The 12,121-nt window shown below is 30.1% G+C and overlaps 1 protein-coding gene across 2 annotated transcripts in view; it reads left to right on the top strand.

Annotated features, from left to right (window-relative positions):
* Positions 1-11,801, top strand: part of LOC129983912 (keratin-associated protein 16-1-like) — a 30,429-nt gene extending 18,628 nt beyond the window's left edge. Inside the window, exons 7-11 of one of the 2 annotated variants that reach the window (XM_056093614.1) lie at positions 1,560-1,670; positions 1,772-1,885; positions 5,155-5,268; positions 10,231-10,338; positions 11,452-11,801. In XM_056093614.1, coding sequence (XP_055949589.1) covers positions 1,560-1,670; positions 1,772-1,885; positions 5,155-5,268; positions 10,231-10,338; positions 11,452-11,570 — 566 coding nt within the window. In that variant the 3' untranslated portion in view covers positions 11,571-11,801. The remainder of the gene's footprint in view (positions 1-1,559; positions 1,671-1,771; positions 1,886-5,154; positions 5,269-10,230; positions 10,339-11,451) is intronic. The other variant, XM_056093615.1, reaches the window with a different exon arrangement.
* Positions 11,802-12,121: the final 320 nt, after the last annotated feature.

Below are 12,121 nucleotides of genomic sequence, written 5' to 3'. Positions count from 1 at the left end.
GCTACTAAAATGCTTCAATGGTTTGTTTTTGATTCTATCTTCGCAGTATGAGCAAGGTGAAGGAAATGTTTTTTCTTCAATGATTTTACGATGAAATTACGATAATGATTTCTTCTGAACGCGTAGACATGGGAAATGGAATCTTAGGTATCTTTTAAAAGAATGTCGTAAGCATTAGTAATTTTCATTCCATCGCTCTGAGTGTGGGAAATGCAAAAATCATTAGTTTTCAAGGGCTCATGTTAAAAATAATTAAATAAAATAGTGGGAATTGGATCAAGAAATAAGGAAACATGTTAGAATGAAATTAACATGGTCTAATTTAAGATAAAAATAAGGAAAGTAATCAGAATTTAAATTAGGAGATATCATTACACACACACATAATATATATATATATATATATATATATATATATATGTAATGATATTTTAAACTCTTAATTTCAATTTAATTAATTTCCAAGATTTTATCTTAATTTAGCCCATAGTAACTTCATTCTAAAAATATTCTCTTATTTCGTGATCCAATTCCACTTTTCTACTTAATTAATTCAAGAGAAGCTTCATAAAATTGCTTAGTCAGCTAAACACCGAGATACTTTCACACGCTCGGCGTGAAGGGGTAAAAATGTCCAGTAAGCACATTCTTTCTTAAAAGATCCCTGTGTTTCCCTTACATGTGATCGACATGCGTCAGAAATCCCTATCAGAATCTTATTAATATATTGGCACTGTGAAGAAATATTTTCCCTATCAAAATCTAAGGTTATATAAGGCGAGGGATAATTTATTTCGGCCCTTTTTCCCCACTTCCGCTTTTGCTCTGCGCTGCGGCGGACGCGAAACGTCCGCGTCTTTGCTTGTAAATAATTATGCTTTCCCGATGGATATTAAAAAGAATTTAAAAATGTTAAAAGGTCTCTTCACTGCTGGTCACAACTGCATTCTGCTCACATAAAATAATATTACATATTAAAAAGCCGACAGGATTCGAAAAGTATTATATATATATATATATATATATATATATATATATATATATATATATATATATATATATATATATATATATATATATATATATATATATATATATGCGAGAAAATTCCCAGGAAATCAAATTTAATGTTTTATCTATAATTCTTTTACTTAAAACATTAAAACACAACCAGACAGTTCATGAATCCGTTCAACAGTATTTAACGTAATAATACGCCTATAAAGTAAGAAAAGTAAATTTAAAGATATAAAGAAAAGCCCGCAGTTTTCAAAATTAAAAATCAGATAAATGATATTAAAAATAATCGAATTGAAAATATTTCCAATTTTCAAAATTAGAGTTTAAGAAGTGGAATACAATTTTATCAAAATGCATGAAAAAATTGAGATTCTTTATGTTTGATAAAATTCAGGGGCTTTATAAAAACTTTTGTATTTACAATGCTTATCAAATTTACAATAAAACGGAAGAAGTGCTCACATTGGATGAACCAAACGAAATTTCTATAGTAAAATAAAGATATCTCTTATAATTATCATACTAATTTCTTACGATAGATGTCCCTGAACCGAAGATTGTTTGCGATCCACCTAGATGTGCTCCAGGATGTAGTATCCAGACAGTCTATGATGGACCATGCCCAGGATGTGACTGCAAACCGAAAGAAGGTGAGTTTGCTAAATAATTGACGTTGAAGAGAATTTTCTCTAACAACAATGATCAACTGATTAAATTTGATTGAATCAACTATCTTTTTGTCTAATTATAGACATAAGGGATACCAAAAAAGTTATCTGTGACCCACCAAGATGTCCTCCAGGTTGCACAATCCAAAGAGTTTTTGAAGGACCTTGTCCGGGGTGCGATTGTAAAAAGGAAGAAGGTGAGGACACCAAATAGGGTACCTGCAGGAAATACTAATTATGTATTTATTGTATACTGTATTAATTTATGAAGACTCGGAAATCTTAAAGAGAAGAAATTCGATAAATTTTATAAAGAATTAATTGTTTTGCGGCATATAAAGGAATTGTGTTGAAAAAATATAAAAGAGATGTTTTTAACATATTGTTGCCGAAGATAGATGCATTAATAATTGATGTTTTGTATTGTGATACTCTACAGGCAACAATATCACACACGGAACAGTACCAAATGAAGCTTCCACAATAAAATTAGGATGCAGTTTATTTCTGTAAAGTGAGAGTTTAAACATGAATAGATAAGATTTTTAAAATTGTGAATGCTTATTAAGTTTACAACACGAATAGGATTAAATCAGATTGTGCTTTATTGTGCAATGTACAAATGGGAAATTTAAACTAAAAATATCATGACGAAACATTGGAATTATACAGATTCCTTACACTTTATAGTTGAATTAATACGATCCAAGGGCAATTTATACATTGAAAAAAACCATTAAAGTATCCATACTGTTCAATGGATACTTTAATGGTTATTTTAACAATCAGTTAAAATAACCGATGCACGAAAGAAACAAGATCCTATTCAGAGAAGAAAATAAAAAAATTCGTAAAAACTATGAGAATATAAAAATGCATGCACATTTGATGTTGATCAAAAAAGTATCAGTACTTGTGCCCTACCCTCAAAATTAACATAAGCGAAGTCAATACGTTTGGCAGATACTGCCCTTGAATCATCAAATACAGGCCCAAAATATAACAATATGATAACCTCTGTCACTTCTGTACAGCAAAACATTTAAAAATTACATGCATTGTGCTGCTGTCATCTCTGTCAAGGCACAGAATTTTCAGTTGAAAATTACGTTTAATCTTCTTGAATCATAATCATGAGTCCATTATTTCATTTCCTGATACAATCTTTTAAAAAAACTTCCTCATTTTCATTATATTCAAGGAAGTCAAAAGCAGCTGAAAGTCGGTCTCTTTTTTTTGGTCTGCAGAGTGTAATTTTTGCATAAACTTTACAACCCCGTATATCATATACAAATCTTCAATTCAAATTATAATGAACAGCTGATGCCGCAGCTGCACTCATCATATAGCTCAAAAATTGTGATTTTCGAGCATCTTGGATTTTGGATTCCCATGTTTTGACATTTGTCAATGACCGTTCTTTTAATCATAGTCGTGGCCGTAATGGAGGCGTTTGAACTACTCGTTAATTGTTGTGCGGTTCATACAATGTTCATCATGAACCTTCTTCCAGTTTGTAGAAGTTTCAACATAGCCGAAGTAAAGCTTTTGATTAAGTTTGATGAAGATCACCTGTTCTACTTTATAACCACTTTTACTGAGACATCAGTACATTGCTTGTATCTATATGTACATCATAAGCGACGTCTCCATAATTTTCTTCGATCATTCAAATTTTTTGATGCTTATTAACCATGATTGTCTGAGATTAAGGGACGACAATTTTTGTTGCTAAAGATCCCAATTTATTCACTTCAATAATAATAATAATAAGGCATTCAGATATTTTTGCATGCGTATGTCTATGCAAACTATGAATATGTATATAAAAATTATGGAAAAAAAGATAATTACAGAAATTTAATCAAAGACTAAAAAGATTCTAAATAAAGAACACATTTAGGAAAATTCGATATTTTTGAAAATTATTTTCTAGAAACTATTTAGATTTAGATCTTATTTTTTCATTCATCTGTAGATACATTTCTTACGCCGGCGTCGTTGCGTAAGGGTAGTGCTTCTTCCCCGTGATGTGGGTGTTGTGGGTTCGAGTCCCGGTTCGGGCATGGTTGTTCTTCATCTGCTCTATCTGTGAGATGTGCTCCTCTGTAAAAAAGGGCTGCACAAGCGAATGTGATGCGTGGGTAGCTAAGATGTACTCTTGGGCCTAGTTGGCGCTGCTGAAAACAAGAGACGCACCCTCGGCTTTAAATCGTTGACTTGGTCAGAAAGCTTGTTCATGGCAAGTGCCATTAGGAAGAACAACTTCTTAGTGTTCGTTCCGCGTAACTTTAAAATGAAAATTTATAAATATTAATGTTTAATGATATCTTTTAATCTAATTTATACCCTATTTAATATCCTAATTTTTTTCTTAATTTATCCCATACTAACTTCATTTTAAAATGTTCTCTTATTTCCTGATCCAGTTCCCACATTTTATTTAATTAATTCTACAAGCGCTCTATAAGACCACTGGTCTCAGCCTTTTCTTATTCTCCGAGAGAAGGGATAAAATTACTTAATTCTTGCAACATACTTTTAAAGATACCTAAGATTCTCTTCCCTAAATTGAAACGTGTCAAAGAAATCTCTATCACAATCTCATAGTAAAATCACTGAAGGGAAAAATTTTGGTCTCTTCTGCTCGTGTGTCGGGATGTAGACAGACATATTTGGTACCACTTATTTTTTGTACTTAAATTATGCCTCCCATGGGGAAATAAATCGTTTTAAAATTTCGAAAATTTCCTCTTCTCGGCCACGCATCTGCTGAAATATGTTTACATATATTTATGCATCACTAGAGATTATTACATAACTTGCCGTCTTGGTGACCAGTTGTTCAAAGGAATGTTGATTCTGATTATGTTCAGTTAAATTTCTTATATGTAACTTGAGTTCACGCTTTCATCCATAATTTTTTTTTAATTACCAAATTACGAGAGTAAGGTTTTCCTATTTTAATGACCTTCCATTTGCCCTTCCTATCAGTACAATGAACTTTCTAATGGAAGCGAGTCCCAGGATATCATAGTATCATGAAGAACTCGAATATCTGGGTAATCTCTTTCAAATTCGCATTGTATTTCTCAGTATTGTAACTTCTCTTCCTAATTCCTCTTGTAAAATGCCCAGATAATAAACAAAATTTTTCTTTCTCAGTTTTAACTGATGTAAGAAAATCACACAATTACCAATTCCAAGGTTTGAATTCCAAGGCAATAAGATAATCGGTGAAAATCACATTCAACAATGAAATTTAGTGTTCAAAATTATGCAAGAAAATTTCAGAAATATTTTCAAATTTCAGAAATACACTGCACGAAAAATCAACTGGTGTCATTTAAACTGGTTACAACTACAAGTATCTGTAGAAATCAATCACATTTCATGTTTTCTTACTAAATACAATGTCATTGAAATTCCTTATGGACGATCCTCTACTCATGTTTTTCCGGAATAGAAATTGAAAAAAAGATCATTTGCGATCCACCATTCTGTCCACCCCGCTGTAAGCCTGAAACAGTTTACGATCTATACGATAGACCATGTCCAGGATGCGTGTGCACGGAAGACAGTAAGTACACTAAAACTGCCTTTAAGCTCTGTGTACACAAGTGATTTGTGCCGGATAAGTCATTAGCGACGCAAAATGTCGTAGATATATTTAGCGACGTAAAATGCATAGATAATAGTCCTGTAATGCACACATGTCTCTAATTTCCCTCTGAAAAATTCTGAACTAAAATATCTCTAATTACTAATCCGATGCCTCAATTCGTCGGGAGATAAGGTAGTATATCCTATTGCTATCAATCATATCTTCGACATTTTGAGAAGATAATGATTTCTCCGACGCAAATCTTATGTTTATACTGAGGCGTTTGGTAGAAAACATCAGGAAATAGTCTGTATTATTGAGAACCAGATATTTGATTAATTAAAGGGAAAAAAGTTTAGCGCTAAGTTTTTAAATCATAATGCTACCTCATAAAATGCCTGAGAAAAATGGCTCTCTGCATTAATTATTTATTTGCTGTATAATCGAGCTAAATGCTATTTAACTACTATTTGCCAAATTTAAATTCATCAATATATTTAACAATGAAAACTGATTGAAATGATAGATTGTAAAAGTTTTGAATAAGTGTATATTAAGTTTGAGAGACTTTGGAAGATTGGAAAAAGGGAGAGAGAGTTGGTATTTCCTTTGAAGGTGATTTTAGTCAATGTGATTTCACATATCATGATGTTTGCATTGTGGTTGAAAATAAGAGCTTTGCATTGTTAAATATTGGGAAAATATAGAGAATTCACATGAAAACAGCAAATAGTTTCCTTTAAAAGCATGATCTTATAAGCAGGTTCCGTTTCTCTAATTTTTTAAAAATTTTACCACACATTATTTTTTAATCAATTAATTCATATGTATATATATTTATTTATTAATGCTCTCGTCTTTTTTAAGAGAATATTTTAGATATCCAGTTATACGTTCTTGAGAAATTTCGTATTATTTCATGCATTTATATTTCAGATTTCAGTTCTATATCTTATATATTAAAAATTTTCATTTAGATGTCGCTTTCACTCCCTTTATTCGACTTCTTTCAGCAATATTTTCCTCTAATGTTATTTTATTATTTTTCATTATTCATAATATTTTTCTGTAATGTATTTATTATTATTTTTCATTATTCTTATTTTCTTTGAAAAAATGAATTTTTAATGCACTTATTGGGTTTTCTCGTATAACTAGAACTTTATTATCCTAATTATACGAATCTACTTTACGAATAGATTTCAGAAAGAAAAAAAAAGAGAGAAAGAAAAGAAAATGAATTCGAAAAATAGTAATAAAAGTACGGAACAAGTTGTTTTGATACCTTCTTTCCCAATCAAAGATTATGTTTAGTTAAAATATAGTGAATAAATTTGGTTAAAATATAGTAAATAAATTCTGTTTAAAATAAGGGATTACTTTCAGAGTAAATGTTTTGAAAAAGACTTAAAATGCATATTTTTTCGGAATTTTTGCATAAAACAAATAAAATCTAAAGATGTTTGAAAAATTGGATAATAGAATGTTTTTTTTATTAGAAAGTTGTATATAAATCAAAAACCTACTACTTAAGAAGATTATCAGATTACTTCTTCAAAATTTTGCAAATAATTTAACCCTTTAAAGGACCATTTTTTCTAGTCATATTATGTTAAAATATTTTTAGGCCTGAAATTAGAATAAGAAAAGGGATTCATTTAGCTTATTAGATAAATTTAATTTGATTAATTAATTAATTTGGTTAATTAATAATTAAGTGACAAACCAAGACACATCATTTTGTGTGAGAAAAAGAACTAAAGCATCTAAGTTTCTGTCTTTCTAAAAAAATTTGTCAGAACTTATGCCAACCTACATAATTTCATACAAAGATTGATAAATATGGTAGGAAGCATACTTCCCACGGCCTTAGAAAGGGTTAAAAATATTTTATCTGCTTCCTTAACAAAAAAATAGGCTGTGTTTTTATTCAATCTTTAAATACAGAGATTTGACTATTAAAAAAACATAAGAACATTTAAATTAACAGATTGCTTACTCTCAAATTCTTAAACTGAAGCACGCGTTGATAGAATACATAGACGCCAGACTGGATGTAAATAAGACCGGAAGGTCACCTTTATTTCCTTTCATTGAAACCTCTATTAATCAGAAATAAACCCAACAATATTCTGAATGACTGATCTTTTGGAATAATACTTTTAAATGCGAAAAACCAGAAACGATTTACATTAAATATTAAAGGACTTAACATGGAGATTTATAAGCAATAAAAATATATACTAAGATTTAAGATGGCATAGCATAAAAACCTAACACCAATTCATTTATTTTTACCATACACATACATTATGAAATTTTTTACTTCTAAATTATGTGTGTCAGCTCTACTGATACAAGCAGCTGCGAAAGATCTTTTAGTTAATTAAAATATGAATCTCATGTCTTCATATCTCAGAGTTTCAGTGTGACAAAAAAAATGATTCTGTAATTTAAGTCTTTTGAGTATAAACTGATTTCAAATATAAATCTTAAGCCCTTTCGCATGGTTAAAAGGAAGGAAAGAGAATTTATAACTTCCGACAGCTAAATCATTCAAACTTTTTCGGAAGTAACATATATATTTCTATATGTATATAAATAATGCATTCTAAATTATAACAAATTGCATTTTTACATGTCCTAGACTCATTAACAATATGCTCATTTTGATTCATTTATTGTCAGCAATTGCATACTTTTTCGGTTAATTTTGTAAATTTGGATAAATAAATTTAACAATGTGGTAAATATTTTTGCTTATTAGCATTAAAATTAATTATCAAGACTTTTGAATGATATTATATGTGTTAGAAAGGATTTAAGGAAAAAGAGATAAAGTCTAAGGGCCAAATAGTAATATATATTTCTTTTATTCGTATATATATCCTTTTTAACAAATTACGAATTTTGTACAAATTTTACATTTTTTTAAAAATACCTATGATATAAACAGAAGCAATTTTTTTATTTGTATTTCATTGATATACTAAAAACTATCATATTTTTTTTATTTGTACCTTACTTAAATTATTGGAATTAGAATGAATAAACTTATCAGCGTAAGTATAGCATAAATCTTACGAATTGATTTTACAAAACTTATTTTCCAACCATTATTTGAGGGCCGCGGTGGCCTGGGGGTAAGCTCTCGGCTTGCGAGCTGTAGGTTTTCAGGTTCGAGTCCCGATTCTACCGAAGAACCATCGTGTAAGGGGGTCTGTTTAATGTTTAATCCTCCATGCCAAACGTCCTCCCGTTGGTGTGGCATGGCTGGAAGAAGGGGGTGCCAGCTCAGATGTCGTCCTCGTCATCTGACCGCAGTTCAAAATTACGAGGTCCGTCCCAAAATAGACCTAGTGTTGCTTTACAACGGGATGTTAATAAAACTAAACCAACCATTTTTTGAAATATTCTTATGATACATTTTATATGCAAGAGCTATCCAAATGATCATTATGAAGTATTTGCAATGTTTAAATCTATAAATTCCAAAATATTTTATATATTATTATTTGGATTGATTCAGTCTTTACACTCCCGCGTGTAAAGGATCAGAAAAAAAAATAAAGACTGCATTCCAAAAAAGATATAGTGAGAGTGTGAAAGCCGCAGTTTAGGTATTTGCCCTAGGCGTCCTTTCATGTAGTTGCGCCCCTTTTTATGAATCTCCACATATGCAATTTGCGATTCCTTTTATTACGTGGCTGATACTTTTATTTCTTTAAAGTATCAGCCATTTCTTATACATGATATTCACCAAACTTAATTTCACAAAAAAAAATTATTTTTCATGTCTGACATTTTTTTAATTGATTTCTGAACTTTATCCAGATATCAAAATTTCAGTACAACCGATTCCCTTTTATCGCGGATAGATAGAGATCTATTATATTGTTTACTCCCCCGTGTACAAAGAGAAAATATTGAATTCGTCAAAAAGTAAGAAACTCAAGATCTTGATGATTCACCAGATATCAGATTACACCGAGTCTGAAAACATACATTTTTGTAGAATTATGTCTGTCTGTCTTTGAACGCCATAACTCAAAAGCGTTTTCTGCTAGATAGATGAAATTTGGTATGTGATATTTACACCAAATTTGTAGAGTTTTCTCAAATTTTGAAGAAAATTCCTTTACAAGAAATCTGTCTGTCCGCTTATTCGAATATGAGTTAACACAATCATTACAAAAAGAAAAAAAAGAGCTAGACATATAAAATTCAATGCAAAGATTTAGAATCTGAAAAAATAGACACCTATTGTATTTGGAACTAAATCCATCAAAAAGTTGACCATATCTTGGTCTGTATTTTCGCAAACGTTTGAACGTGATAACAGAAAAAATCGCAAAGACTTAAATAAAATGAAATTTGACATCCGACTCTGTGACTACAGTTGCAGTTCTGTTTCAAATTGAGTCGGAGAAAAGCGACTAAAATACATATTCGATTTTCTAGTACTTGCGTGCTAACCATATTCCAGCAATTAATCGCCAAAAATCGGACGGCAATAAGCATTTTCGTAATTACAGTTCATCAGATGCATGCGGTTAGTAATGCACAAATATCAGTTTTCTTTACTATATTATGAAACACACAACTCCTATGCGAGGGACTCTGAAAATAAATATCTGAGTATTCATAGTGATCAGGATTTTTCTTAAGTATCACAATTTTATGGATATAGAGAGAGGAATAACACGTGCGTTAGAAAGAATATAATAAAATTTCCTCCCTTTGGTTTTTGTAAACCTTCTGTTGTATATGCAACGACCATTCAGTGCTTCAACTTAAGTATAAGTAATAAGCCAATGAATTTAATGTTCATGCTTTGAAATTGGCAAACTTCTTAAAAATTCGATCAGTTGCTGATAATCGCATCTATTTCAAGATATTTCATAAAGTGTGAAATGTTAACCAGATGTTCTCTTGCAGAAGAAGATTTCAAGCCGAAAGTAATCTGTGATCCTCCTCGATGTGACGGTCCTAACTGTAACCTGAAAACAGTGGAAGGCGAACCATGCCCAATTTGTGAATGTGAAGGTAAACTTTTAAGTTTTATTATCCAATCTTTGTGAGACAAAAAAAAATACGTTTAGAAACGGCCATTAACCTCTGCATAGTGTTTGATTACTTAATTGTAACTAGCTAATCTTTAGCGACCAACTGTTAATGGCTTTTTCATCGAAATATTTCTAAACTTAATATTTTAATAGACACGTTCTTTCTACTATGCATCTTTCTAATTATTTACTACCTCACTTAAATTTCCATTTTAATTTGAAACGGAAATAATTAACTTCAAATAACAGGATGGAAAGCAAAATTCTCAGCATAGAAATTTCGCATGTTGCTCAAAATATATTTACCATTTACTTAATATCCTACAGAATTCTTCAATAGCTCTGATTCGGTAAAATTTTCACTGTATTATAATTTAAAGCAATTTTCAAATTATAAGAATAAGATAAAATATATTTAAGGTACGATGAAGCATAAGATATTTTAATATATGTAATTATAATATAATATACCCAGTTACATTATAAGAAACAGTAACAGTATTAAAAATGGATGAATTGAATTTCCATTACTGCCTATTTCTGGAATTGAACTTTAATTTTAAATACAATAAAATTTCCCAAAAAAATTAAAGCATTCTTTATACAGAAACTGATTCATTATGGAAAAATAAGTCGTATTTTTATACTTTCATCATTAATTATGGAAGAAAACAGGGATGAATTATTTGTAAAAACAATGATGTTGATTTGAATTTTATTGAGGCAATGAAATATATTGTTATAAAATATACTAAAAGATAATTTAAAAAATTAAGTTAAAAGGTTAAAAATGTCGACAGATAATTGTTATGGTAAGAAATGTAATTCTATGAATTTCAAGATAGTACATAATTTATATTTTTAAATATTTTTTTATAATTGTTGAGGGAAAATGTTAACATTTTACTTCATTTCTAATTAATTAAATTTTCAAAGAAATTTCTATATCTGTATTCCTATTTTCAAAGTATATTTAGTAGCTCTAGATCTACCTTTTTATCAAAGGTACAGAGGCATACACACAGTACTTATACTCTTCTTTACAATTATTTGAGAAGAAAGTATAATATTCCATTTTTGTGTTTTTTTCCAGAAGAAAAAATTCAGTGCACACCTCCAAAATGCAGACGATATTGCCGCATCAAGGAAGTAGAAGGTGGCTGTCCAGTGTGTGACTGCCCCAAATGGCGTAAAGATAAATATCACGGTTAAATATCAAAGAATGAATGAAAGCCACCCGGAAGCGCAATCATTGTATTTAGTTTCTAGAGAAATGATAATGGAGACAATCAAATGAATAACTGAAACCGGCATTTGGAAACCGGACAGATTTCAAATTAAATATCCATCATTGTATGATTATGTGCTTACTAGAGTTGAAAATATATGTGAAATTGGTGAAAATTTCAGTTTTATATTTCAAATAAACTTAAAATTAGTTTATGTTTTTGTTTTATTTGTCTGAATAAAAATTAGAATTATTTAAGCGAATTAGAATAATTCTCCTCTTAACATTCTCATATGTTTCCATAAAATGGCGCGTTTTCATTTGGACACTTTTGATGCACTGGCTCCCTCCATACTTAAATTCATTCATCAATTCTGTTCAGCTTTTCAGTAACCGAATTCAATTGCAAAATAACAGACAGTAAATCAAATGATGTGTTTAATATAAAATTTGATACAAAATTCTGCGGACAAAACCATATATCAATTTTTATCCATCCATCTCATAGCGTTTTCTAATTATCATATTCTGATGC

This window comes from Argiope bruennichi, chromosome 9 (assembly GCF_947563725.1).
Source record: "Argiope bruennichi chromosome 9, qqArgBrue1.1, whole genome shotgun sequence".
Classification (NCBI taxonomy): domain Eukaryota; kingdom Metazoa; phylum Arthropoda; class Arachnida; order Araneae; family Araneidae; genus Argiope; species Argiope bruennichi.
This window is presented reverse-complemented; position numbering and strand designations above follow the sequence as displayed.